Source organism: Saimiri boliviensis, chromosome 12 (assembly GCF_048565385.1).
Source record: "Saimiri boliviensis isolate mSaiBol1 chromosome 12, mSaiBol1.pri, whole genome shotgun sequence".
NCBI lineage: Eukaryota > Metazoa > Chordata > Mammalia > Primates > Cebidae > Saimiri > Saimiri boliviensis.
The window spans coordinates 48,802,334-48,828,524 of NC_133460.1; the positions used below are offsets into that span (position 1 = coordinate 48,802,334).

The 26,191-nt window shown below is 51.1% G+C and overlaps 1 protein-coding gene across 1 annotated transcript in view; it reads left to right on the forward strand.

The window, feature by feature from the left end:
* Positions 1-26,191, forward strand: part of TSPAN15 (tetraspanin 15) — a 61,504-nt gene that overhangs the window by 14,804 nt on the left and 20,509 nt on the right. The window contains exons 2-3 of the mRNA XM_003928649.4: positions 20,017-20,202; positions 21,511-21,585. Coding sequence (XP_003928698.1) covers positions 20,017-20,202; positions 21,511-21,585 — 261 coding nt within the window. The remainder of the gene's footprint in view (positions 1-20,016; positions 20,203-21,510; positions 21,586-26,191) is intronic.

Genomic DNA, 26,191 nt, shown 5'->3' on the forward strand with positions numbered 1-26,191 from the left:
GCTATAGAGGGCATCTAGTGCTACCCCTTCCTTTCGGAGAGAAGGAAACCAAGCCCCAGGCCACCCAGCACGTGCCCTGGTTCTAAAACTCTGGCCAATGGGATATTCTCTAGTGTGCAGGGGGAACAGTGGACACTACCCAGTGGTTTCAAAGCAGGAGCTTCCTCTCCAGCCGGGGCGCGGGGACACAGGCCTGACATGTGACTTCTCACAGAGAGGGGAAGAATGTTCCCTGTGGTGTCAGAACCCAGGCTCCAGGAACCCTGTTCATGCCTCTGGCTTGGTTCTGATTCAGCCTCTGATCTGGGAGGGACTGGCTCACAGGGATAATTGAGCCAGCTCTGTCCCTGTCCCCTTCAGAAGCTGGCACTCACCGAGTCCTAGCAGCGTGCTCCGACAGCTGCAGACATTCTGTGATCTGGGTGAGGCAGGCAGGCCTGGCCAGCGGCTCCCAGGAGGCTGTGGCAGAGACACTCAGCTTCAGCGTGTTGGGCTCTGGGCTCCCCTGGGGTGGCAGTGGCCACGTGGCTTTCCAACCGCTAGGCCGGTGGACTCATGTTCAGAGCAGAGGCAGGATGAGGGCAGGAGTTGTTCAGGGACCCACAGACGCTGAGATGTCGTGGGGCAGACTTCCAGCCTGTTCGTTTCTATCCGCTGTGGTCTCCTGGTGCCGGCCTCACGTGGAATGAAACTTGACTTTTTTTTTAGCCAGGACTTTTCCCCAAGCTTTGTCTAGCTGGGTTGTGCCTTTTGCATTCTCCTGGGTTGTCCTCTGTGGTCTTTAAAGCTAACAGTTACCGAGCCCTCCGTGTGTTCGGGGCTCTGGGCTGAGCTGTTTTCTAGACATTCTCTTATTTCGTCCTCCAGCAGCCTAAGAGGCAGTGCTGCTCTTGCCCCGTTTGCACTTGGGAAGGAGATGCTCAGAGTTAGGTAACGTACTCGTGAGAGCTGGAGGTGGGGTGTGAAGCCTCTCTCTCTTGGCAGACTTACCCGCTTCCTTCCTGTCCTAGATGCTTGTTCTGCTTTTATGGGAGAACTTTTCTGTCTTAGAGAGACGGACTTTTTTGGGGATGGGTTGTTTGTCCATTAGTTTGGTCATTTAGTCACTCATCAAACATGTTCTAGGCATGAGGGCACCTCTGATCCTCCCCGAGGCTCTGCTGGAGTGGCACCAGCTCCCCAGGGCAGAGGCCACAGGCTCCCCCAGGGAGGCGGGCCGGTGGCCACATTGTGTGCAGATGGAGGGAGCAAGCTGACCCAAAGCGGCACGAGATGCCAGGGCCCAGGGCCCAGGTCCCATTGGCTCTCTGGAGCCGCAGGAAGGCAGAAGTGGGCCCGTCATCAATGTCCTTCGGAAATGCAGCCTTTAATTTTTCTGTTTTTGGAGAGGATATGCCAGGGCGTGAGAAGTCTTGTTCCTGTTGAGGGAGGGCTGCTTGTGGCGGACAGAGCACTGGTCTGGGAGCTGGGAGTCCCGGGTCGCAGCTGCTGAGTGAGAACTAATTTCCACTGTGACCTTGTGGGAGTGCCAGCCTCTCTCTGGGTCTCAGATTCCCATCTGGAAAGTCAGGGGGTTGGGCAAGATCATCATCCCTCCCCACCATCCCGCGCTGATTCCTGATGGTGCACAAGATGATTATAGGTGGGCCATGGGGGAACATTTAAACATTTTTTTTTTTTTTGAGACAGAGTTTCGCTCTTGTTACCCAGGCTGGAGTGCAATGGCGCGATCTCGGCTCACCGCAACCTCCGCCTCCTGGGTTCAGGCAGTTCTCCTGCCTCAGCCTCCTGAGTAGCTGGGATTACAGGCACGCGCCACCATTGCCCAGCTAATGTTTTGTATTTTTAGTAGAGACGGGGTTTCACCATGTTGACCAGGATGGTCTCGATCTCTCGACCTCGTGATCCACCCGCCTCGGCCTCCCAAAGTGCTGGGATTACAAGCTTGAGCCACTGCGTCCGGCCACATTTAAACATTTTAATATGCATGTGGGAAGTGTGATGTGTATTAAAAAAATAATTAGTACCTCAAACTTGTGATTGTGTAGATCTTGATTAGTTTAGGTCAGGACCATATTTACTAGAGTAAGAAAAGCCAGCTGGTTTAAATTAAAACATCAAGTTAATAATAGTGCAAGTAGCTGGTCAACCGGACCATGTGGAGACCGTGGTAAGAGAATGGCTGGAACTTGGGAAACCCTGGGAGTTCTCAGTGGTTTCTTCCAGCTCCTTTCTGGGAATTTAGGCAGTGTGGCACCTCCTGGCCAGGTGTAGACACTTAACACAGTCTGTGTCCTGCTGACTGTTACAGAAGGAAGTGGCTCCTCATGATGGTGCAGTGTCTCACAGTTTATAAAGGAGTTTCGCCGTCTCAGGGTTTCCTTTGTGTGACCATTATATTCCCATGTCACAGCAGAGAGGCAGTCGGTGCTCAGAGGGAGATGGTCTGTGCAGCATCACGCAGCTCCTTAGTGGTCCAGCGCCTCCAGCTGGCCTGGGCTCTTTGCCGGGTTGCATCAGCCCTAGCCCTCAGGGAGCCCTGTTCCTTACCTTTGCCTCCTTTCCCGGCTGCCACTTCTGCACAGGGTTTCATGGTCATGTTGGCCTGTTGCCTGCATCTTTTCTTGTCCTGATTTTCTTAAAGCAGAGGAGAAAAGGATTTAAGGTGACAAGGGACCCTCCCTTCCCCTCCCCCAGACCTCTTCCCCAGGTCGTGAGGGGTGTGTTCCAATGCCCTTCGAATCCTGCTTCCTAATAGGTGCACTTGGATGCCATAGGTAGTTTCCCACTACAGCATGTATTTGGCTCCAGGTAGCAGTGAAACATCTTGTTTGGATATTAATTCCAGGCCAGAAGAGGCCACCAGACCCAGGCCTCTGGTGAGCTGACCCTTGCCTGTGGCCACTGAGACTTTCCTGATGGCACTGAATCTAGAGCTTTAGACAAAGGAAGACTCAGACCTGTAGTAAACAAACCTCTTCCTTTAGCCAGGTGTGGTGGCAGGTGCCTGTCGTCCCAGCTGCTTGGGAGGTTGAGGCAGGAGGATCACTTGAACCCAAGCGGTCGAGGCTGCAGTGAGCTGTGATCACACCACTGTACTTCAGCCTGGGTAACAGGGTGAGACCTTGTCTCCTCTAAAAAACAAAACATCAACAAAAAGGATGTCCATACAAAAAAAGAAAAGAAACCAAAACACACACACACACACACACACACACACACACACACACACACACAAACACATAAACCTCTTTTTGGAAAACATAGAACTTACTTGCTATAGAAAAGGTAAAAGAATGTTTTTGGATATAGATATAGCCACAACACCATTATGCCTAAGAAAATACTAAGTTTATGCAAAAACTTATCTAATTGTCCCTAAAACATCTCTCACAGTGCATTAAAAAAATCAGGATCCAGTATCACAGTTTATACATTGCATTGGGTTTCTTTTTGATAAAAAATGTCTCAGTGCCTCTGAAACTTGAGGGGTGACCTCTGAGGCCCTGAATGTTACAGGTTCTGGGGTCCTGGTGGGGACGGTGGTGTGTTACTTGCCTGTATTGTACCTGATCCAAGACTGGGGCCAGCTGGTTCCTTTTGTTGCTTAGGGAAATTTAGAAAGCCGATTAGGAAACGCTTGCCAGGAAAACTGCCCCCACCCATTTGACCCCAGCCTCCCCTCACACCTCCCTGTCATCCTTACTAGGAGAGCTGATCCTTGTCTGGAAATCAGACCCAAGGCTTCCTGAATGCTCACCCTTAATCACCAGTTGCACACACTGGGCCCTGTGTCAGGCACTGGGAGGAGATGCTCTAAAGAACTGAACGACTCCCAGCTGGCTGTCCACAGCCTACCTGGGGAGACTTGACATACCCTGGTATGGCCCGATGATGGCTCTTAGGAAGTTAGTGCACTGATGTGTGGGGTAGTGGCTCTTTGTTCCTTGGTTCTGATGCTTGGGGTAGGCTGGGGTAGGGCCGAGGAGTCCCCTTCTCTCATACCAGACAGGGAGCATTACCAGGTGGCTGGATATCCCCTCATCAGTAGTTCCTATATCAAGCTGCGATGGGAGAAATGGACTTTGTGTTTTTTTTTTTTTTTTTGAAAAAGTTAAACCCACGGAAAAATGGAAAGAAGAATTCAAAGAACATCTGCCCACCTTTGAGTTATCAGTTGTGAACATCTTCTCTTAACAGCTGTCTCTAAATGCACCATTTCTTTTTTTTTGCCAACCCAGCTGCAAGGAGGCTACAGTCATTGTGACCCCATTTCTCTGAATACTCCAGCATTCAGTTTCCCAAAAAGGGCATTCATTCTTCCTCATACCACTGCTGTCCATGTGATTTAAAAAAAAAAAAAAATCACCATTAAGTCAAACTTTTGAGTCCTATATGCAAGCCACGTTTCTTACGATATCCCTGTGTTATAAGAAATATGTTTGGTCTTTGTCCCCAGTTCCTGGCACAGTGCTCTTAAAACCCTTGGAATTTCCTGATGGGAATGTCTTTTGTTATTAATAATGAGTCCATTTCGTCACACCTGAGGTTATGCTGATGAGATGACTTAGGGTAAGGCCCCGGATGGCCTTAGGGTGGGGCGTATCACCAGAAACACCACGTAATTAGAGGGCTGGACGGTTCAGCCCGCCTGTGGGCTGGGCAGAAAGGGTGGGGTGGAGGCTGGGGGCTGGAGATTGAGCTCTCTGTAAAACTTTTTTTTTTTCCCAACCCTCCAGCAGTAGAAGAGAAAAACTCTTGAGCAATGAGATTTGATAAGCTTCTGGGTTTGGGAACTCACTGAGGTGCATGGGGGCTGGGTTGGGCCCAGAGAGGGCCTGGGAGCTCCCCCACCACTTTGCCCCTGCATCTCCTACCTCTGGCTGTTTCTGAGTTGTATTCTTTGTAATAAACTGGTTAATATAAGTAACCCTGGGTTCTGTGAGCCATTCTCGCAAATTACTCAACTTGGGGAAGGGGTTGTGGGAACCCCTGATAGCCAGAGTTTGAGTCCTGGACTTGTGATTGGCATCTGAAGGTCAGGCAATCTTGTAGGCTCTTTTTTTCTTTTTTTTTTGAGACAGTCTTGCTCTGTCACCCAGGCTGGAGTGCAGTGGCTTGATCTTGGCTCATTGCAACTTCTACCTCCCAGGCTCAAGCAATCCTCCCACCTTAGCCTCCCAAGTACTAGGTTGGTGCAAAAGTAATTGCAGCTTTTGCTGTTACTTTTAATAATAATAGTTTTTTAAATAGGTAGGACTACAGGTGCACGCCACCATGTTCAGCTAATTTTTGTACTTTTTGTAGAGATGAGGTTTTGCCATGTTGCCTAGGTTGGTCTCGAACTCCTGAGCTCAAGCAGTCTGCCCACCTCAGCCTCCCAGAGTGCTAGGATTACAGGCATGAGCATTGTGCCCAGCCTAATCTCATTAACCTGTGGGATCTGATGCTAACTGCAGGTAGATGGTGTCTGTCAGGCCTCCACGTGCAAGCCCAGACTCAGAAAGTCTAAAGTCCTGCCTGCCTGATCACCCGCTACCTGCTGCCTGTGTTGCCATTATCCCTGATCACCCAGGGGAGCTTTCCCCAGACTAAGCCTCTTACTCAACCCTGCCATCTAAACTGTTATTATGATCATATGAATACTCCTTACCCCACCCCGTCTTAACTGTTCTTGCTCTGTGAATATCCCTCCACCCCACCCTACCATCTTAACTACTCTTAGGCCTTACCCCACCCGCCATTGTAACTGAACTTATGGTAATGTATACTCCTTACCCCTACCCCTACCACTGTAACCAATCTTACTCCGTAACACCCCTGCCCCCACCCCAAAAGATTTGCCCCGACCTATAAAACCAACTCCTATCCCACCGCCCTTCACTGACACCGTTTTTGGCCTCAGCCCACCTGCTCCCAGGTGAATAAACAGCCATGTTGCTCACACATAGCCTGTTTGGAGGGTCTCTTCATTCAAAGTGCATGTTTTAACAGTGTCAGAGCTGAATTAAATTGTAGGACATCCAGGTGGTCTCTCAAGAGAATCAAAACTGGTTGATAGTGTTGGAAAGTACCTCGTTCCCCAAATGTCCTTTGTGGTTGATATTTTGCCCACTCCAGGATCCACCCAAGGTTCATACATTACTTTTGGCCCTACTCTGTCTCTTTGATCTCCCCCAGCCTAGACTATCCTTATTTCGAGTCCTTTGAAGCTTCCAGGCCACTTGATCTGTAGAATGTCTGGATTTGCTTCACAGCTTCACAGCTTCCCCAGGATTACATTCAGGCCACACATTTCCCGCAGGAGCATTTCACAGGATTTGATAAGCTTTGGGCTTGGGACCTCATTGAGGTGATGAGGGGCTGGGGTGGGCCCAGAGAGGGCCTGGGAGCTCCCTCCCCACTTCTGGGGAAAGCTCCGCTGGGTGATCAGTGATAATGGCGAACACAGGCAGGGGGTGTGGGGTGATCAGCCGACGCAGCGAGGCAGACTGGACTTCAGACTTTCTGGGTCCAGCAGGAGGTACGGAATATTACATGAGGTGTGCTATCTGGCCACACCATGGTTGGCCATCCTGAACTTGATCAGCCCTCTCCTTTGCCAAGGCACCTTTCCCCATGATGATGAACACATAGGCTGATGTGAAATACCCTGGTGAAAGAACTTTTAAAAGTTAATCTGACTGTGAGACTCCCTCCTCTGCTTAAATGATTTCAGTTATTTCCCTATTCCAGCTTCAAAATACACTGCCTGCTTCTGGACACCTTCAGGTGCCCACTGTGATCCAGGCGACTGTCACCTCGCATTGATCACCGCTCCCTGACTCCATCTCCCAGTCTCTTTGCACAGCAGTCTGAGTAACTCATTTAAAGGTCGCAGCCAGGCGTGGTGGCAAGTGCTACTTGGGAGGTTAAGGCGGGAGGATTGCTTGAGCCCAGGAGTTTGAGACCAGCCTGGTCAACATAGCAAGACCCTGTCTCAATTATTTAAAATTAAAAAAAGATCACAGTTGGAACAGAGCACTTCACTGCAAACTTTTCAGTGCTTGCCACCCACTCAGGAAAAGTCAGTCTTCTCAGAGGCCTCAGAGTCCCCACCTGATCAGCCCGCTGCCTCATCTCCTCCATGCTCTCTCTCCAGCAGCCCCGTTCCCCTTGCTGTTCCTTGAACACACAGGTACATCCTAAGGCCATGGTGCCTGCTTGGATGCTCATTCATGTATCCATGTGGCTTGGTCCCTCCTGTACTCTAAGTCTTTGCTCAGATGTCACCTTCCCTGGCCACACTGACACTCCCTTTCCCCAGCTTTCCTAGTCCTTCTTCCCTGTTTTATTTTTCTTCGTAGCACTTATAACCATAACACAGTATCTATTTTTCTTACTTATTTGCCTCTCCCAAAGCTGGGATTTTTGTGGTGTTCTTTTCATTGCTCTCCTTCTATACCCAGTTTTTAAAATAGTAGCTCCCAAAGTGGGCCTAGGGACCTCTGGGTTCCCCTTTCAGGGGCTCTTGCATTTAGAAGCACTTTCATAGTAATACTAAGACTCCCATCCTCACTCTCTAGGGAGCATGTGATGGAGTATTCCAGAGGCACCTGAACACTTGATGTGGCAGCGGAGCCAATGAGGAACAGATCTGAGAATCCAGCTGCCTTCTCAGCAGCTAGATGTTAACATTTATGAACAGGCAAATCCCACACCACTCTGCCCATTCAGTTTTTGTGGATTTTTTTTTGAGAATGTTTAAATTAAAAAATATGCTGTTTAACATATAAATCTTTCTTCCTTTCTTTTCTTTCTTTCTCTCTGTATCTCACTTTTCTTTTCTTTTTCTTTCTTTTCTTTCGACAGGGTCTCACTCTACCCGGGCTGGAGTGCAGTGTTGTAGTCACAGCTCACTGTAGCCTTGACCTGAGCTCAGATCATCCTCCCACCTCCGCCTCCCAAGTAGCTGGGATCGCAGAGTCATGTCACCATGCCTGGCTAATTCTTCTTATTTTTTGTAGAGATGGGGTCTTCCTATGTTGCCCAGGCTGGGTCTCGAACTTCTGGACTCAGGTGAACCTTCTACCTCCCAAAGTGTTGGGATTACAGGCATGAGCCACTGCTCCCAACTGTCTCTTGTTATTTCTAAATGAGCCAATACATATTTAAAAGAAGTGTCAGTTTTAATTTATGGTAAATAATTGAGGGATATCATCATAAACAAAAGCTCTAGAATCTTCAAACATTTTTAAGAATGAAAAGGAGTTCTGAGGCCAACAACTTGGAGACCCAGTGGCTTTCAACAATGCCTAATATAGAACAACCACTCAGTTGATAGATGCCATGTGAATAAATGGACTTCTTGGCTTAACCCATTAGACCTGGCCTTGGTGCTCTGGCTTCTGTGAACCTCCCTGGCCTTGTTCTCTGCCTGTCCTTGATTTCAGCTCTGCTGACCTCCTGTTCCTGTGGTACCTTCATGGGCATCTGGAGCTCCCTATCGCTCTTGTTCACCTTAGGAATTCTTGCTTGTTCATTAAATGGACTCAGTTCAAACATGACCTCCTCCAGGAAGCCTTCCCTGATCTTGCCCTTCTGATTTAGTGTCTCCTTCTGTCTGGCCCCTTTGCACACTTGATTACGTCTACCCCAGGGTTTTGCTTACTGCCACGTGTGTTGGTGTGCTGGTATGTCTCTCACCAGACAGAGCTCCTTGAGGACAGGAACTCCTCTGCTTATTCCCAATGTACACAACAGGTGCTTAATGTATGTAGAATCAGTGAGTTACCTTGGAATTCAGAATAGGGACTCCCCCCTCCCTGGGAATTAACTCTTGACCAAAGAGGCTCTGAAGGGGAAGCAGTTTCTGGCTTCTGACTTGGGTTTTGAAGTGTCAGCATTGTAACAGCGCCACGTGGTTACTGGGGAAGAAGTGACATTTACAGGCCACAGGGCCTGCGGGGTGCCAGGAGCTTCTGCGTGGCATCTGGCTTCAGGACATTGTGGTTGTTTTGGCCATTGTGAACTGGCTTGGGCCCTAACCACTTTCTGTCTGGCTTCCGTGAGAAGTGTGTGGTCTGGTAGCTAAGTCACCAGACTTCTATGAACTTCTGGGACATCCTAACGCATTTGCGTAGCACCTGCAGACTGTGAAGTTGCTGAGGTCAAAGTTGTATGTGTGTTGCTGGATCTTACCACCATGCCCTGCATGCTGTTCATAAAAGATACCTGGAATTCTCTGTCCAAAGGGCGTAGTTCATACTATAAATATCACTACCAGCAAGGGCTTCCCATTGTTGGCTTTATAGATATTCAGAAGTGGAGAGATGTCCTATAGCTGGGGTGATCCAGGAAGGCTTCCCAGGGGAGGAGGGCGTGTTGTTTTTAGACAGAATCTTGCTCTGTCACCCAGGCTGGAGTGCAGTGGCGTGATCATGGCTCATTACAGCCTCAATCTCCTGGGCCCAAGCGATGGGAGGAGAGCTTTGAGCTGAGCTTGGAGGATGAGTATAAGCCCCTTTTGGCTTTATTATTTCCAGAAAACCATCTCCTTTCTAAGGCTGCTGTGGGAGGCGGTGCTGGAGGTGTGTGCCTTCATCGAGGCTGGGGAGGGAGGGCATTGCGGTCTGCTTTGGGGTTTTACCCTTGCCGAAGTGTGACATCTTTGGGCTGGGTGGGAGAGCAGGGGGCAACCCGTAGGAGTCAGAGAAGTGTGTGGGGCGAGAGGAGGAGACGGGCCGCCCGCAGTCTGCTGATATGCCAGGATTCGAGGCGAGTTTCCATGTGCTCTCAGAGCAGTAGAGGCACCCTCGGGGTTGTCATGCCAACTGGGAAACTGAGGTTCAGAAAGAGTAAGGGACTGTCCAAGGTCACAGAGTTGGTGGCAGAGCTGAGATTGGAGCCTAGGATGCCCATGTGGCCGCCCAGTGCTCCTTCCCTCTCCCCTTTGTCCTCTTTGGAGACATGAGCCCTTGGGCTGGGGCACTTCATCTTCCTTAAGACCCTGTGCATTCCTGACACTTGAGATCTGATTGCCTCCTCTGCCTTCTATCAGGGGCAAAGGGTGCAGTTCAGATGTGGGATTCTGTGCAAAGGGGGAAAGAATTAAACCAAGGGCCACATATATAAAAAGTGATTTGACACATTTCTCTTTTTTACCTAGAAAACGACATCTAGCATTAAAAGCAAGAAACATGAAATACTTAATAATAAGCCTTAACATTGTCCAAGTTGCGCAGAGATAGTTTATACACGCCTGACTCAGCCAGGTATCCCCTGGAGCCAGCAGTCCTGGCTGAGCCTCACATCCTCGGCTCCTGCTGTTAGAGTTTCCTTCATCTCTGCCCACCCGCCTCCCCTGCCTGCCTTCCCCACTGCCTGCTCCTTTTCAGATGGCTCTCCCTCATGGTGGCTTCTCCCCTCAGCAGCCCAGAGAGGTCAGGAGAGTGAGACCACAGGGCACCCCGGACCCCATCCCTGGAACTCCTCTTGCCCTCACTTTGGGCCCCGCGAGGGTAACTCTCAGGCAGTCTCTGGGAAAGACCCCAGGCCAGTGGAGGAACAGGGGATGCAGGGACCAGTTTCCAGACGGGGTGGGCTCCGAAAGGGTGCCAGGATCTTGGACTGGAGGCTGTTGTATAGGACAAAGGCCTCCTGTCACCTCTGTGAGCCCCTGTCCGCTTTCAAAGGGTCTGAGAGAAGGAAGACCTGGTCATTTTACTCACTTCTGCTGGCGGCAGCCTAGAGTTACGAGTGGTGGAGGCTTAGCTGATTGGGTGCTGTAGGCCGCAGAGGGACACAGTCCTGGCCCGAGGAAGGAGGAGGAGGGGTGCCCAGCAGCACTTTGGCATAGGAATATACCCCGGTGTGGTTGCCCTGGTAGGAAGCAAGCCCCACCCCCACCCCACCCAGCTCTTCATCCTGGGGCTCCCTAAACCTATACCCAGAATCCCAGTCTCCATTCCCATTCCGACCCCCTCAGCTGGAGCTCCAACCCCAGACGGAGGCTGCTGCCTGCAGTGGCCTGAGCTGGGGGCTTCCTGTCTCACCGCCAGGGCCAGATGTCCAGGGTTTATCTGGGAGCACTGTCTTCTGCTCTCATTGACCTCTGGCTACCGAGTCAGCTGGGTCTGGGGGCTGGCTGGAGGCCCACCAGGGCTGAGATCTGGGAACAGAATCACCAGACACCATTGCCCGTGAGCACTGGGGACACAGCCCTGAGAGGCAGGCTCTTGACTCTCTTGGTTCAGACACATGGAAGGTGGGGAGAGAGACAGAGAGGTCTGGAGAGCGAGGGAGAAAGAAAAGCAAGGCGAGGAGGTTGTTGGGTGGGGATGAAGTTGCTCTTGCCTCTTCCTCCCATGGCTGTTTCTGTGGTTCTCTGATTAACCATGAGTAGTTCTTATCCTTAAGCCTTGGAAGGCTCTGTTCCAGACTGGGATCATCACAGAGTTCCTTCTTTGTACTTACAGGCATCTGAAGCCATAAAGCATTTCTCAGATTCATTCTTCCAGCAGATATATTAGGCCAGTCCCTGTGCTCAGGGAGCGTCCAGTTGCATAAAGTCAAACTCTGTGCATCCTTCAAAGTCCTTCTCTGGTTTCCCCAGGAGGAAGTAATTGCTCTGTATCTTGTCTCAGAATGCCTTGGTCAGTTGTTTGTTCTACCATTCCTATGTGCCTGTCCCCAAACTCTTTTCCCAGAGCAGCTCTGGGCATGCCACCTGCCACCCCCACCCTGTGCTTCATTCATCGGTGGTTGTTGTTGATTAGAAATTCCACCCTCCGCCCTGGCTGGATTGAATAACTGAGGTTTGCAAAACTGCCAGTTTAGCTCCTTTACAGCTTGGAATGTGCTGTGTGCCTGTGGGAGTCTTTTAAATCAAGTTTCTGTAACTATTGCCAACAGGAGGGGTAGCAAAACAGTCTGCTGTGCCCACTTTGCTTCCTAGAGAGGTCTATTTTCCAAAGGCCATGTTTGTCACCCTTGGACTGGCAAACCCAAGACTTTTAGCTGTCTTTCTCCAGCTCTACTCAGACAACATGGAAAGCTTGAGGAAGACAATGAGAACTGTTGTTAAAGAAGTCATAAATTAGGAAGGGATTATTTATTTAATAATATTAATGAAGGGTTGCTTATAGCCATTACTGGAAGAATAAAAATTTTTAAAAGTAATAAAATAATATTAATAAAGGGATAATTTACAAACAATAAATATTTATTATTTATTCCATTTAGGAGCAGGAAGATCTGCTAGAGTAGAAATGCCATTTCTCCCCAAAAAGATCTATAGATTCACTGTGGTTCCAATCAAAGCCCAGTTGATTTTCTTTTTCCTGAGACTTGAGAAGAGGATTCTGAAATGTATGTGGAAGAATTGGGATCTAAGAATATCTGGGACACTTCTGAAGAAGGCAGGAAGCAGAGTCTTGGCCTACCAGATGGCATGATGTGTTGTTAAATTGAAGTCATTACAATAAGGAGGTTTGTTTAGGGACAGACAGAATGACCAATGGAAGAGATAGCCAGAAGCAGCCCCAGGCATATGTAGAACCTTAGGATATGACAGTGGGGTCATAGCAGATCAATGGGGACAGAAGGACTGGTTGATCAATGGCATTCTGACATTACTATCGGTAACAAACAGGCACATTCATCTGTGGTTGAACACCTATAATCCCAGTACTTTGGGAGGCTGAGATGGGAGGATCACTTGAGCCCAGGAGATCGAGGCTGCAGGGAGCTATGCCACTGTACTCCAGCCTGGATGACAGAGTAAGACCCTGTCTCAAAGGGTCTCAAAAAAAAAAAAAAAAGAAAAAGTAAAAAAAAGCAGGCTGTGCCAGAAAATTTCAGGGACCAAGGATTACAATTAACCAGGTTCTCTGTACTTGATGTCCAGGTTTTTTTTGTTTGTTTGTTTTTTGAGACTGAGCCTTGCTCTGTCACAAGGCTGGAGTGTAGTGGTGCGATCTTGGCTCACTGCAATCTCTGCCTCCCGGGTTCAAGCGATTCCCCTACCTCAGCCTCCTGAGTAGCTGGGACTACAGGCTCGCACCACCATGCCTGGCTAATTTTTTGTATTTTAGTAGTGATGGGGTTTCACCATGTTGGCCAGACCTCTCCTGACCCTGTGATCTGCCCACCACAGCCTCTCAAAGTACTGGGCTTACAGGTGTGAGCCATTGTGCCTGGCTGATGTCCAGTTTTTATAAAGGAAGAAGTCCTATCCAGAGTCAAGGCAAGGTTGACAGCAAAGTACTAGTGACAAAGACCAGTGAATGCTCCTTTCCTGGCGGTGGGAAGCAGCCTCTGCTGCTTTCTCAAGAGCTGGCTTTGATTTGGGGTTGTGGGAGAGCCCCATTCCTCAAGCACAGGTAGGACCAGGTCAGTGGGATGGAGGTTCAGTGTAATGGGCTGTATAGCAGTTGGGTTGGGGGCATTGCCAGGACCTCCTATCCCTGATCTGTTTTGCTTTCCTTATGAGAAAGGGGAGTGGGATGGCAGGAACCCAGCTACCTTGGGGATGTGGGAGAGAAGAATTTTTTTTTTTTTTAAAGACGGGGTTTCACCATGTTGGTCAGGCTGGTCTTGAACTCCCGACCTCAGGTGATCCGCCCGCCTTGGCCTCCGAAGTGCTTGGATTGCAGGTGTGAGCCACTACGCCCGGCCCGAGAAGACTGTTTTCTCCTGAGTAAGTTGGTGAACACTTACTGAGCCTTCCCTAGCTAGTGGCAGGAGGGTTGGAGCATGTGCCTTTTCCAAAAGGATGGGCTCTACCTTCAGAAAGGAACCTTGTAGGAGTGGTGAGGGGCAGCACCAGTGAGAGACACTCTAGACCTGTCCTGTCCAAAATGTGGCCACCAGCTACCTGTTGTCGAATTTAACTTAAAGCAAAATAACACGGGACGTTCAGTTCACCAGGCACCAGGGCCCCATTTCAAGAGCTTGCTGGCCACACGTGGCCTGTGGCTACCGCACGAGGTATTGGCATCATCTAGGAAGTTCTCTCAGCAGTGTCGCTCTGCTGTTGTCGACTTTGTATTTTGCAAAGCCGTTTCATACCCTCTTCCCCACAGTTCTTCACAAAAGGCCCGTCTGGTAGCCTTAGTGGCTGGCCAGCCAGAGGAGTTTTGGTTATGAATCTTGACTCTAATGGGTTCTGGGCTGCTTAGCCTCTTTGAGCCTGGTCCATGAAACGAGGTTAGTCATTTCTTGGTGTGTGTGGGGATGTGTTGATGAAGGGGGTTGAGATGATGCAGGTGTGACCCCTGACAGGATAATGTCACAGCATAATCACTGTAAGAGCCAACAGGCTTTACTGTTTGACAGGTGAAAAATGAGGCCCATAAGCGGGAAGTGACATGGCCAAGGGTACTGAGCTCACTCATGGAGGCCCAGAACTCCTGCCTCCTTCTGTTGCCTCTGCCGCTCCCGCCAGCACCCTGCTCTGCAACAGGAGAAGCTGGGGCTGCAGCATCCAGAGCAGGTGGCTGTCTGCAGGTGGGCATGGCCCGGGGCCAGGCTGGATGGGCCTGGGGCAGAGGGCCTCCAAACGGGAGGTGCAGGGTTTTTCTGGGCAGGAGGAGGGGGCCCTGCTAGTCCCACTTCATTCAAAACTTCTCTCAAACCTTGGAGTTTTGCTCTTCCCCACTCCATTTCAAGCTAGAATCTCTGCAAAGTGCTTTGTTTTGGTCCAATACGGAGCCCCGGACCTTGAGAGCTCCATGAGACTGTTGCGAAATGAAGTGGTTCTCAGGGCCTTCCAGGAACCGCAGGCTCGGACAGGGGCTCATCCTGATGTTCTGCTCTCTCCCCTTCCCTGTCACTTTTTTTTTTTTTTTTTTGAGACGGAGTTTCGCTCTTGTTACCCAGGCTGGAGTGCAATGGCGCGATCTCGGCTCACCGCAACCTCTGCCTCCTGGGATTACAGGCTTGAGCCACCGTGCCCGGCCTCCCTGTCACTTTTGTTCAAATTCCTACAGCCCTCTTCACCTCTCTGTGGCAGAAATGATATTCGCTTTGTGTAGCACAGGGGTTCTTCATTTCTTTGTGCCAGGGACCCTTTGGTTCTCTGGGGAAGCCCGTGGGTCCCTTCTCAGAACAAGATATTTAAATGTATGAAATGAAATACACACGGTTACAAAGAAACCAATTATAGTAGGATGCAATTTTATACAACCAAGTATTTGATGTAATAATGTGCTGCTTTATCAGTACATTCAATCACAAGATCTAGCAGTGGGAATACTATTGTAATTTTGAAGTAATGAGGAATGTAAATGACATTTTAAGATATTCAAAATAATTGTAATGTGATTTGTACTGGTGAAAAGTTGCAGGCGCTGTTAATACTTCTTCAGTTTGTTGCCCACATCCCATATGGAAGGGATATTTCAGTTGGAGGTAAACAAAAGTAAAGATGTGAATTTTTCTCTTGTCTCCAGTTGGAAAGCTCCCTAAATTCCATCCATGGGACCATCAGTTCCAGCCTCTCTTACTCTGCCTTCTCAATAGTCTTCTGGTCCCTTGTGAGCCTACAGAGTGTAATATGGGGCCTGGAACAGAATAGAGCAGGCGTCCCCAAACTACGGCCCGGGGGCCACATGCGGCCCCCGGAGGCCATTTATCCACCCCTCCTTCCCACCCCCCCGCCCCCGCCGCACTTCAGGAAGGGGCACCTCTTTCATTGGTGGTCAGTGAGAGGAGCACAGTATGTGGCGGCCCTCCAATGGTCTGAGGGACAGTGAACTGGCCCCCTGTGTAAAAAGTTTGGGAACGCCTGGAATAGAGCCTAGTATTTGCCTTTTGTGGGTAAAAATAGGCCTTGCAAGTCCTCATTAAGCATTAAGCGCAGACTTGCCCCAGCTGGGGTGAGCCAGCCGGGATGGGTGACCAGATGCTTCCTTCAGGAGACACAGGTGCTGGAATGCCTCACAGATCCTCCGCTTCCCAGCAGCTGCCTGGAGCTGGGCCCCTCCCTGCACAAGAGGAAGCAGGGTTCCAGGATGCAGGGCTAAGAGGGGACCTTCAGGCCTGATTTATCCTGGGCCACAGGGTTCCTCTGCAGCCTGTTGAAGACGCCACGTGGTTCACAAAGCTTGGGCTTTTGGGCTTGGCCTGTGGGCTGCCAGCAGCACGCACTTTCCCTCTTTGGCCCCAAATGGGCATGGCATGTGCCCCCCACCCCACCCAACCCTGTTTAGCTGAGGCTGTCCTGCTTGACAGATGGGCCATTTGCTTCTTGCACTAGAGCCGAGTGGCCGGCTGCCTGGTGGAACGCTATAATTAGCAGAGTGGAGCGGATGGGATTGCATGCTGGCATTGACAGATAATTTTATCCTCAGATGGATAAACTGATGTCATCGGAGATGTAAATACCATTTGGAAATTTTGAAGTCCTTGGGAAGGTTTATGCCGGCCTCTCCCCATGCCCACTGCTCTTGGGAGCATTTGAATGGGGAGGCTGGAGAGGTCTGTGCTGTATGGGGAGCTGCCTGGGAGTTGCCTGCCAGGCTGCTGGGAGGGTTGGGGTGGCAGCTCCTTCTGCTGGACCAGGAGAAATAGGGCCTTGGATGGCTTGAGGGAGTCCTGGGTTTACATTTGCTTTTGGGAGCTTTTCCCATGGTGTTTGTGGTCTGGAAATGTCTCAAGGGTAACCAGCAAGGAAATGGCAATGCTTTATAATGGCAGAGTGAGATCAGAGCAGGGGAAGTTTTGTTTTCTGCCAGCAAGGCTGTTCTGGAGTGGGTCCCAGGACTCTGGGGAGCTTGTAAAAGTAAAAGAAGCCACTGACTGGCTTTATGGAGAGGGCTGGGGTCAGTTCTGCTCAGCACTGGGGTCAGCGGCAGCTCTGGTGTTTGGGGGATGGTTGCCGAAGCAGAATACCTTAACTCAGAAGCACAGTCCCAGGCTGTGGAAGGAGGAATGGGAACAGGCTGGGACAGGGGATGGGGGAAGGATGTCAGTTGTCCTCATCCTGCCAGCGAAGAAGGATTTTTTTTTTTTTTCACAACAGGGAACGTAGAATTTTAAAAGTATATCGGTCCAGTTCTGAAAATGTTAAGATATAATAGTTGTGTTGGTTCTGCGACAGGGTGAGAATTACGCTTTTCATCAAGATGGAAGAAAAAAACCCTACCTCTGCCACCCTGGAGTACCTGAGTCCTTGAATATCTTATTCACTCCATGCCTGGGCAACTTCCATACTCTGCGGGCTTCTTATGTAACCATGATTCTCTGCATTGAGGTAGATGAGCCTCAGTTCTCCTGTGCTTGTCCGGGGTTAGAGTTTAGTGGGTGATTCCTCATGGGTGGAGTCATTGAGGAGGGGGACTTGGCTTTTTTTTTCTTTTCTTTTCTTCTTTTTTGAGATGGAGTCTTGCTCTGTCTCCTAGGCTGGAATGCAGTGCCACGATCTCGGCTTACTGCAACCTCTGCCTCCCGGGTTCAAGAGATTCTCCTGCCTCAGCCTCCCAAGTAGCTGAGATTACAGGCATGTGCCACCGTGCCTGGCTAATTTTTAGTAGAGTGGGGTTTCGCCATGTTGGCCAGGCTGGTCTCGAACTCTTGGCCTGAAGTGAGCTGCCCACCTTAGCCTCCCAAAGTGCTCAGATTATAGCCATCAGCCACCTTGCCCAGCTTGGACTTGGCTTTTTTTTTTTTGAGATGGAGTTTTGCTCTTGTTGGCCAGGCTGGAGTGCAATGGCGTGATCTTGGCTCACTGCAACCTCCGTCTCCCGTGTTCAGGCGATTCTTCTGTCTCAGCCTCCCGAGTAGTTGGGATTACAGGCACCCACTGCTATGCCTGGCTAATTTTTGGTATTTTTAGTAGAGACAGGGTTTCACCATGTTGTTCAGGCTGGTCTCGAACTCCTGACCTCAGGTGATCCACCCGCCCCAGCCTCCCAAAGTGCTGGGATTACAGGTGTGAGCCACCGTGCCTGGCCGGATTTGGCTTTTTAAAGGCTGCTCACCATTGCTCTCCAAGGACCTGGGGCACTTAGCCCATCCTCAAACAGTGATTTCTCCATGTTTTGGGTTTTGCAGAATGACTGACCAGTTAGTCTCTGGTTTGCCTTTCTCTACCAAAAGTAGGTATTTTTCATGGTCTCCATTTTCCTGTAGGGAGTAAGTGTGTGTGTGTGTGTGTGTGTGTGTGTGTGTGTGTGTGTCCTGCCTTATAAAGCTAACTTGTTAGTAAGTGGCTGGTGGCTGAGCTTGTCAGTGTCTTGAGCCCCTCCTGGCCCCTGTGTTGGAAAGGCATCCTTCTAGACTCAGGGGAAGGGTCTCAGTAATCCTGGATTAATTTTTCAAACCGGGGAGAATGGCTCTTAGCCTGGAAACCGAGCAGAGTACTGGATCCAAAGGAGATGATTTCCTGGTAATCCTCTGTTATCCAGTGTTTCTGCATAAGCTCCGTCTGCTTGTTTGACTTTTGGCATCCCTGTCACGCATCAAAGCTTAGGAGGAGCCAGTCACTTCCCTTTACTCAGGACTTAGCCCTCTTTAGAAGGAGGTCACGGGCATCTACTTGAGGACATGGTGATAGGTAAGGAGACCCATGAAGTCAGTTTATGGGTCTGATTGGCTGGAGGGGCGGCCTGCTTAGTGTTCTTTGTGGTGACACTGGGTGGCTATGCTCATGCCACCTCCCGCCAACATCCATCTGCATCGTCTCTTCCTTTCCTTGGACCCTAGCTGACAGAGCCATGTCTTCCACTTACTCTCCCATGCTGCCTTCAGCTTAGTGGAGAAGTCCAGTTATCTGATGATTTGTCCCTGCCCTCCGGAACATGTGGCCAAGAAAGTCAGAATCCTTGGACAGGCAGGGGACTGGGTAGACAGTGCTTGACTTGAACTCAAAGGGTCTGTTGGAAAGTCCGGGTCTTGTTCATTCGGCAGACATTGATCATAAATGCTGATAATACTTCCTCAGGGTCAGGATGTCTGGGTGCTGGGGATGCCTGAAGCAATCGAAAAATCCCTCCTGGAGCTTATGTTTTAGTGAGAAAGACAAATTAAAAAAGAAAAAAAAAAAACCAAAAAAAAAACCACAACAGAAATAGTGTAGTATGTTAATTACTGGTAGTGCAAAGGAGAAAATAAAAAAGAAAAAGGAGATCAGGAGTTTCACAGGGAGGGACTTTCTACCTATAAATAAACTGGCCCTGAAGGGCCCCCCTGAGCAGGTGGCAACTGAGCAAAGAAAAGAAGGAGGTGGGAGAGTGAGCCATGTGGGATCTGGGGCAGTCAGAACTGCCTGTGCAAAGGCCTTGGGGTGGGCAGTTGATAAGCAGCAAGGAGCCTGGGTTTTCCTGGTGGAGAGTTACAGGGTGTTCTAAAACAGTATTTCCACTGTTAGAAAAGTTGAGAATGGCTGGGTGCGGTGACTCACTCCTGTAATCCTAGCACTTTGGGAGGCCAAGGTGGGTGGATCACCTGAGGTCAGTAGTTGAAGACCAGCCTGGCCATCATGGTGAAACCCCCATCTTGAAGAAAAAAAAAAAGGAGTTGAGAGTGAGTTTTGGAGGTTAGAAGTCCAAGATCAAGGTGGCAGGGTTGATTTCTTCCGAGGCCTCTCTGGCTTGTAGACACTGCCTTCCCCTGTGTGTTCACACGGTCTTCCCTCTGTGCGTATCTGTTTTAATCTTGTCCTCTTATTTATTTATTTTTTATTATTTTCCCACCCCCTCCTGTGTGGTCCTGTTGCCGAGGGCCGGGGAGGGGGAATCTCTTCCTCTTGTAAGGACACCAGTCATATTGGATTAGGGCCACCTTAGTGACCTCATTTTGACTTTAATTAGTTCTTTAAGAGCCCTGTCTCCAAATATAGTCACATTTCGCGGTACCGGGGGTTAGGATTTCAATAGAGGAATTTTGGGCAACACAGTTCAGCCCCTTACAGGGCCCTTTCTGTGCTGTAACCTGGGGCAAGCCTCCCCCACAGCAGGTACCATAACCCCAGATGATTCTTTGCAGGAAAATCAAGTGACCTCAGTCTCTCTCTCACCCTCTGTTTTCTTGCTACAGCTCATCGGGGCCCTGGTCCTGTCCGTGGGGATCTATGCAGAGGTCGAGCGTCAGAAATATAAAACCCTCGAAAGTGCCTTCCTGGCTCCGGCCATCATCCTCATCCTCCTGGGTGTCGTCATGTTCATGGTCTCCTTCATTGGTGTGCTGGCATCCCTCCGTGACAACCTGTTCCTGCTCCAAGCAGTGAGTGGACCGCCCTCAGCTGGGACTCCCCAGGAGAGCTGGGGTGCCTGCCCGTGTGCCCTTGGGCAGCTCAGTTTCTGTTGTCCCTGCCTTAAACCAGCTCCTCTAGAGAGTTCCTTAGATCAGCCCTTCTGACCACATTGGCCTAAGAGTGCCCAAGGCCACCTCCCTTTCTGCATGTAAAAGCTGATTTGAATACTGTTCTTACTTAAACTCTGTGTTCATCGGGACCCTCAGTTGCAAATAGGAAAAAACACTCAAATGAGAGCAAGCAAAAACAAAAAAAGGAGGTGGTGGTGAGTTGTTAGCTCATACAACCAGCAAACCCACATTGGGTCCAGAGGTTTAGATGGTGCCCCTGGGCAGGTTGGGCAGTCTCCCCAGCCCCTCCCAGCGGGGGCTGCTCCCTTTGCAGTAGTCACGGCCTGCCTTGGGCCAGCAGAGTTCTTATGGTTGATCCCAGGAATCCTTCCTACCAGCTCTGGCCAAAGTCCCAATACTCTGGTGGGCCTGGCTTGGGCCATGTGCCCATTCTGGGATGGGGCATGGCGAGTCAACCCTACCTGCATCCCATTGTTGTGGAGTGAGGGATGACTCCGCAGAGCTGGGGGTAGGGAGGAGGCAGATCCCTTACCCTGCGCTCGTGGGTCTCTTGACCTCACTGTCTGTCCTCACACGGGAATCCCCTACCAGAAGGGTTTCGGTACTGCTTGAGGCTGGAAGTTGCTGAAATCAGTTTGGACAATGGCTGCTTTCTAGTAAAGGGCAGAGGTGAGGTGCATCTCCTCTAAGCTTCAGGCATCCCCCTCACCCACTCTGGGGGATCTGGGAAGTCATATCTGAGGGGTCTCTGTGGGGAGCTGGAAATACTGCCCCAGCCTGCCCATTAAGCCAGGCCTGGCCCCTCTGGCTCAGTGGCAGTGAAGCCCAGCTCCCCTCATGGTGGTGGGGGAAGGGTGTGCTCTCCCACATAGACCCCTGGGACAAATGGAGGTAAGGCTCTGGCTGGGACAGCTGAGTCACTCTTCCTGCCCTTCGGCTCCAGAGACGGGTTTTCCTGGGACATGCCTGTCCACGTCCACGTTCTTACAGGAGGAAGGGGCGGAGGCCTGGGAGCCGAGAGGAGCTCCCCAGGGACGCTTCTCCGTGTGCTTGCACGGTCTTCATAAACCATCCTCCCACGATGGGCAGCAGTTCCGGTTTCTAGTGCACTGCTGCCAAGGCCATTCGATTTGTCATTTCCCAGTGCCCTGCAGAGAGTACGCCCTCTGCCCTGCTCCAGGTGAGTCTCTGAATTCTGTTTTCCAGTTCATGTACGTCCTGGGGATCTGCCTCATCATGGAGCTCATTGGTGGCGTGGTGGCCTTGATCTTCCGGAACCAGGTAGGCCTGTGGATTTGTGTATCGGCCACGTGTATAGGAAGCACCCACTCTGGGTGCCTTGGGCGGTTAACTGTGGGTGCAGCAGTGAGCAGGGCAGATAACCCCCATGGAGCGTTCCTTCTGCTGAATGAGAATGATGGCCACTGAACAAGTAAAGCGGCGACTAAGAAAAGGAAGCAGGCTGACTGAGAGTGCATGGGGAGGAGATGGGAAGACGATGCTGAAATGGTGAAAGGGGCCCGCTGAGTGAGGTCCCAGCAGAGGGAGGCTGAGCAGCAATGAGCTTGGCATGTGAGCAAAACAGCATGGAGGCCACGTGGCTGAGGGTGGGTGAGGTGGAGAGGGGTGGAAGGTGAAGTCGAAAGGGCTGGCCAGGTAGGTCCCAGAGGTCCTGGCAGGCTTTGAGTTAGGAGCGTGGAGTGTTTTCTAGAGGTGGTAGGAGCCTTTGGAGAGTCTTATGTGGGAAGTGATGTGACCCAGTTTCTATTTGACCCTGGCTGCTGAGTTGAGGAGTTGAGAGTTGAGGAGCGGGGAGTTGAGAGTGTACCTGGGGGCCCAGCTGGGAGGCTGTAGGGGCCATACTGGGAATGGGGTAAGACGGCTTGGACCGAGGCGGAGGCGGTGGGGCTGGGCCAAAAAGGTGATTTGTTGTATGTTTTGGAGGCAGTACTGGCAGAGGCTGTTGTGCTGGCCGGAGGAGTGAGGGGAGGGGCAGGTTGACAGGGTGATGCCTGGCGTCCCAGCCCTGGCAGGGCTTGCAGAACCAGGACCCCTTAGAGCTGGAAAGGCTCTCCTGGCTCCCGGTCCTCAGCTCCTTCAGGCAGGATGTATGCGCCTCCTACTAGCTGGGCCACCTTGGGCAAGTTACCTGGCCTCTGGGATTATTAGGGGACACCTACTAGCTCACAGAGTTGGTGAGAGAATGCATGTGAAAGACCGGGCATGGTTCTGGCACATAGTGGTCAAGGCCCCCCAAGAAGCTGGTGGTGGAGCAGGGCTGACTCCAACCCAGGGCTCCGTCTTCCTCCCATCACCTGCCTTTGGCCTCATCCCACACCGCTGCCGTAGGTGGGGCTTGTGGAGCAGGGCATGTTTGCAGAAGCCCCATTCCCTGTGTCCACTGCCTGGCCTGCACCCCTCCCCACCCCAGACAGCTTGGTCCTGGTGCATCAGGACAATCACTGCTGAGACATGCGCCAGGACCGTGGGCCAAATTATCCTTTAAAAAAAAAAAAAAGAAAATTTATTTTTTTGAGATAGAGTCTCTGTCGCCCAGGCTGGAGCAGTGGTGTGAACATAGCTCACTACAGCCTGGGACCCCTGGGCTCAAGCAATCCTCCGGCCTTAGCCTCCCAAGTAGCTGGAACTACAGGCTGCACCCCGTGCCCAGACAAATCATTTTTCTTGTCAGCAGTTGCTGTCAAGGCAGCAGGTGCTGTCCCACACTCTGGGTTGTGCAGAGCTCTCAGATGGCCCAGGTTCTGGCCCTGTGAGAATGTTCATGGGAGCGCCTGTCATTCCAGCCCAGGTGGGAGCAGGGACCACACCTGTTCTGCCGGGGCCTCCTGCAGCAGGACCTAACCGCAGGCAAGTCTACACCCCTGGAGTCCAGGGGCCTTCCTGTTTTATGAGTCTCAGGAAACGGGCTTTATTCCATTTGTCCGTGGGGCTGCTTCTCCCTTTTCCTCTATTCTACCTGCTCCTCCCTTTGCCTCGTTTCTGCTTATCAGATCCTCTGCTTTGAGCTGGCAGATCCAGGATGCTGCTTTACTCGCCAGCATCTTCAGGGGAGAGATCTTTATTCCATTTGCCCATGGGGCAGCCCCTCTGTGCAGACAGCAGAGCTTCTGGCCAGCCTGCGGCTTTCCAGGGGCTATGGGTTAGTGCTTTCCTGGCTGGAGCCCAGGCCCAGTTTATGGCCAGCTAAACAGACTCCTGGATATAAGGAAAAATCTCCCCCAGCCCCTGACCCTGGGCAAGGTTTCTGCTGCCAGCATGGCCTGACAGTTGGACTGGAGTGGCTTCTCCACTCATACAGGGGCAAGTGACCATGCACTGGGGATCCGGGCACAGAGCAGGCCTTGGGAGCAGGAGAAGTATGATGCCCTGACCCCAGCCAGGGGCTGGAGGAAGATCTGAGTGACTTCCCCAACTGTCTGGGTCTCAGCCCTCTTGACACCTGCTCTTGTCCCAGCTTGTTCTGGGTCTTCTTGTGAGGGCGTCAGGTGTCAGAGGTGGGCAGCTCCTCATGCTCCCAGCCAGGTGCAGCTGAGTGTGGACACTTGGAGGGTCTGGGCACTAGCGGGTGTGTCTATACCCCCATCTCAGGTTTCGTCTCTCTACTACCAGGGCAGGATGAGTGGGCGTTGTGGTCCTACCTGACAGTGTGGTCAGGGAACAGCGGGGAGCACCAGCCTGCCTATTTTATCCTGGCACTGGCACAAGCTGGCTTGGGGCACAACCTTGAGGCCAGAGGCAGGAGAAAGTAGGTGGCACCATGGCTCTCTCGGCCAAGCACCTGGATATATACAGTTGCCCTTGGTGTCTGAGGGGATTGGTTCCAGGACATGCCCCTCCACCCAAGGGTACCCAAATCCATGCATGCTCAAGTCCTTTATATAAAACGGCGTAGTACTTGAATATAACCTACACTCATCCTCTGGTAAATCACTTCTAGATTACTTACAAATACCTAATACAGGGCTGGGCATGGTGGCTCACACCTGTAATTCCAGATCACTCTGGGAGGCTGAGGCAGGTGGATTATTTGAGGTCAGGAGTTTGAGACCAGCTTGACCAACATAGTGAAACCCCATCTCTAGTAAAAATACAAAAATTAGCCGGGCATGGCAGTGGGCACCTATAATCCCAGCTACTACGAGAGGCTGAGGCAAGAGAATCACTTGAACCTGGGAGGTGGAGGCTGCAGTGAGCCAAGATCACGCCACTGCATTCCATCCAGCCTGGGCAATAGAGCGAGACTCCGTCTCAAAAAAGCAAAACAAACAAAAAAACCAAATACCTAATACGGTGTAAAAGCTGTGTAGAAAGTTGTTTATGGTACATTGTTCTTCAATTTGTATTAGTTTTTAACTTTTGTGTTGTTATTTTTATTGTTCCTTTTTTCCAAATATTTTCCATCCACTGTTGTTCAAATCTGCGGGTACAGAACCCGTGGATGTGGAGGGCCGGCTGTGTATCCTGCCCACCTAAAGCAGAGCTGCGGGCCGTCCAGAAGTAGAGAGTGCTCCTTGCTGATCTGGCCAGACACCCCCCGAGGTGTGCCCCACTGTGGACGGCCGTCGGGGAGTGAGGCTGGAGACCCCAGTCCTGGGGACACTGCAACATAACCCTCCCCCACCGTGGTTATGAACCTGTGACTCCGGCCAGGTCTGAGGAGGGGTCTGGGAGCTGCTCACTCCACATGCCCCTTCCCACATACTCTTTTCTTCTGGCTTCCTGGGTTCTCTTCCACTCCAGGTTGGCAGATTGGGCTTCTACTGGGACTGGAGCAGAGGCTAGGGTGTGGGGTCAGTGAGAACAAGTCCCCATTCTAGAGGGACTGGGGAAAGGCTAAGATGATGGCTCAGCTCCAGGCACAAAGGAAGGAGGAAAATCTTAGGCCACGCACCTCTCCTCCAAGTTTTTATTTTGTTTTGTTTTTGAGACAGGGTCTTGCCCTGTCACTCAGGCTGGAGTACAGTGGTGTACCCACAGCTCATTGCAGCCTCAGCTCCCAGGCTCAGGCGATCCTCCCACCCTTAGCCTCATGAATTGTTGGGATTACAGGTGCATGCCACCCATGCCTGGATATTGAGTGATTGATTGATTGATTGGTGGAGATGAGGCCTCGTCATATTGCCCAGGCTGGTCTCGAACTCCTGGACTCAAGTGATCTTCCTGCCTCGGCATCCCAAAGTACTGGGATTATAGGCAGCAGCCACTGTGACCAGCTCCTCCTCCAAGTTTGAGAACTAGGTCCTCACTAGGCCAGCAGCAGGGCCTTCCCAGCCTCAGGTCTCAGGCTGAATGGAAGTGGTGTTAGCCAGAGGCAGCCTGGAGGAGCCCCGGGCTGCTCCTTTCTCAGAGGGGGTCTTGGTCCTGTGCAGGCAGCTGGCCTGGTGGGAGGCTCCAGCTGCGGGCCCCTCCACTCGTTTTTCTATCCCTCTGGCCTCTGTGGAGGAGATGCCGCTACATGCCCCACCCACTTCAATTCTTCGTTCATTAAAAAACCCTGAGAGAGAGGTGATGTGTAGGCTTCAGATTATCTTTAAAACTAGATTTAAAAGACAAAGCTGGAAAGGACAGTTCTTCATAGCTTTCTCTGGTGCTTTAAACAACCTACTTGCAAACCCTGTGGGCTTTGATGTTTGCTTACTCTTGGCTTAATTTAGCCTGGTTTAGTCCTCACTAGAGCTGCCTCTGCTGGCATGGGCTGGCTTAGAGGGGAATTGGGTGAGGGTGGTGGCACCGGGTATATTGGGCCTCTGGGAATGGCAGAGGAAGCTAGAATTCTCTCTTTCCTGTCCTCTGAGTGGCTCCCTGGTCTCTCTGAATGTTACCAGTGCTGTCAACATTGGCATAGCCTTTACAGGTAAACTGCACA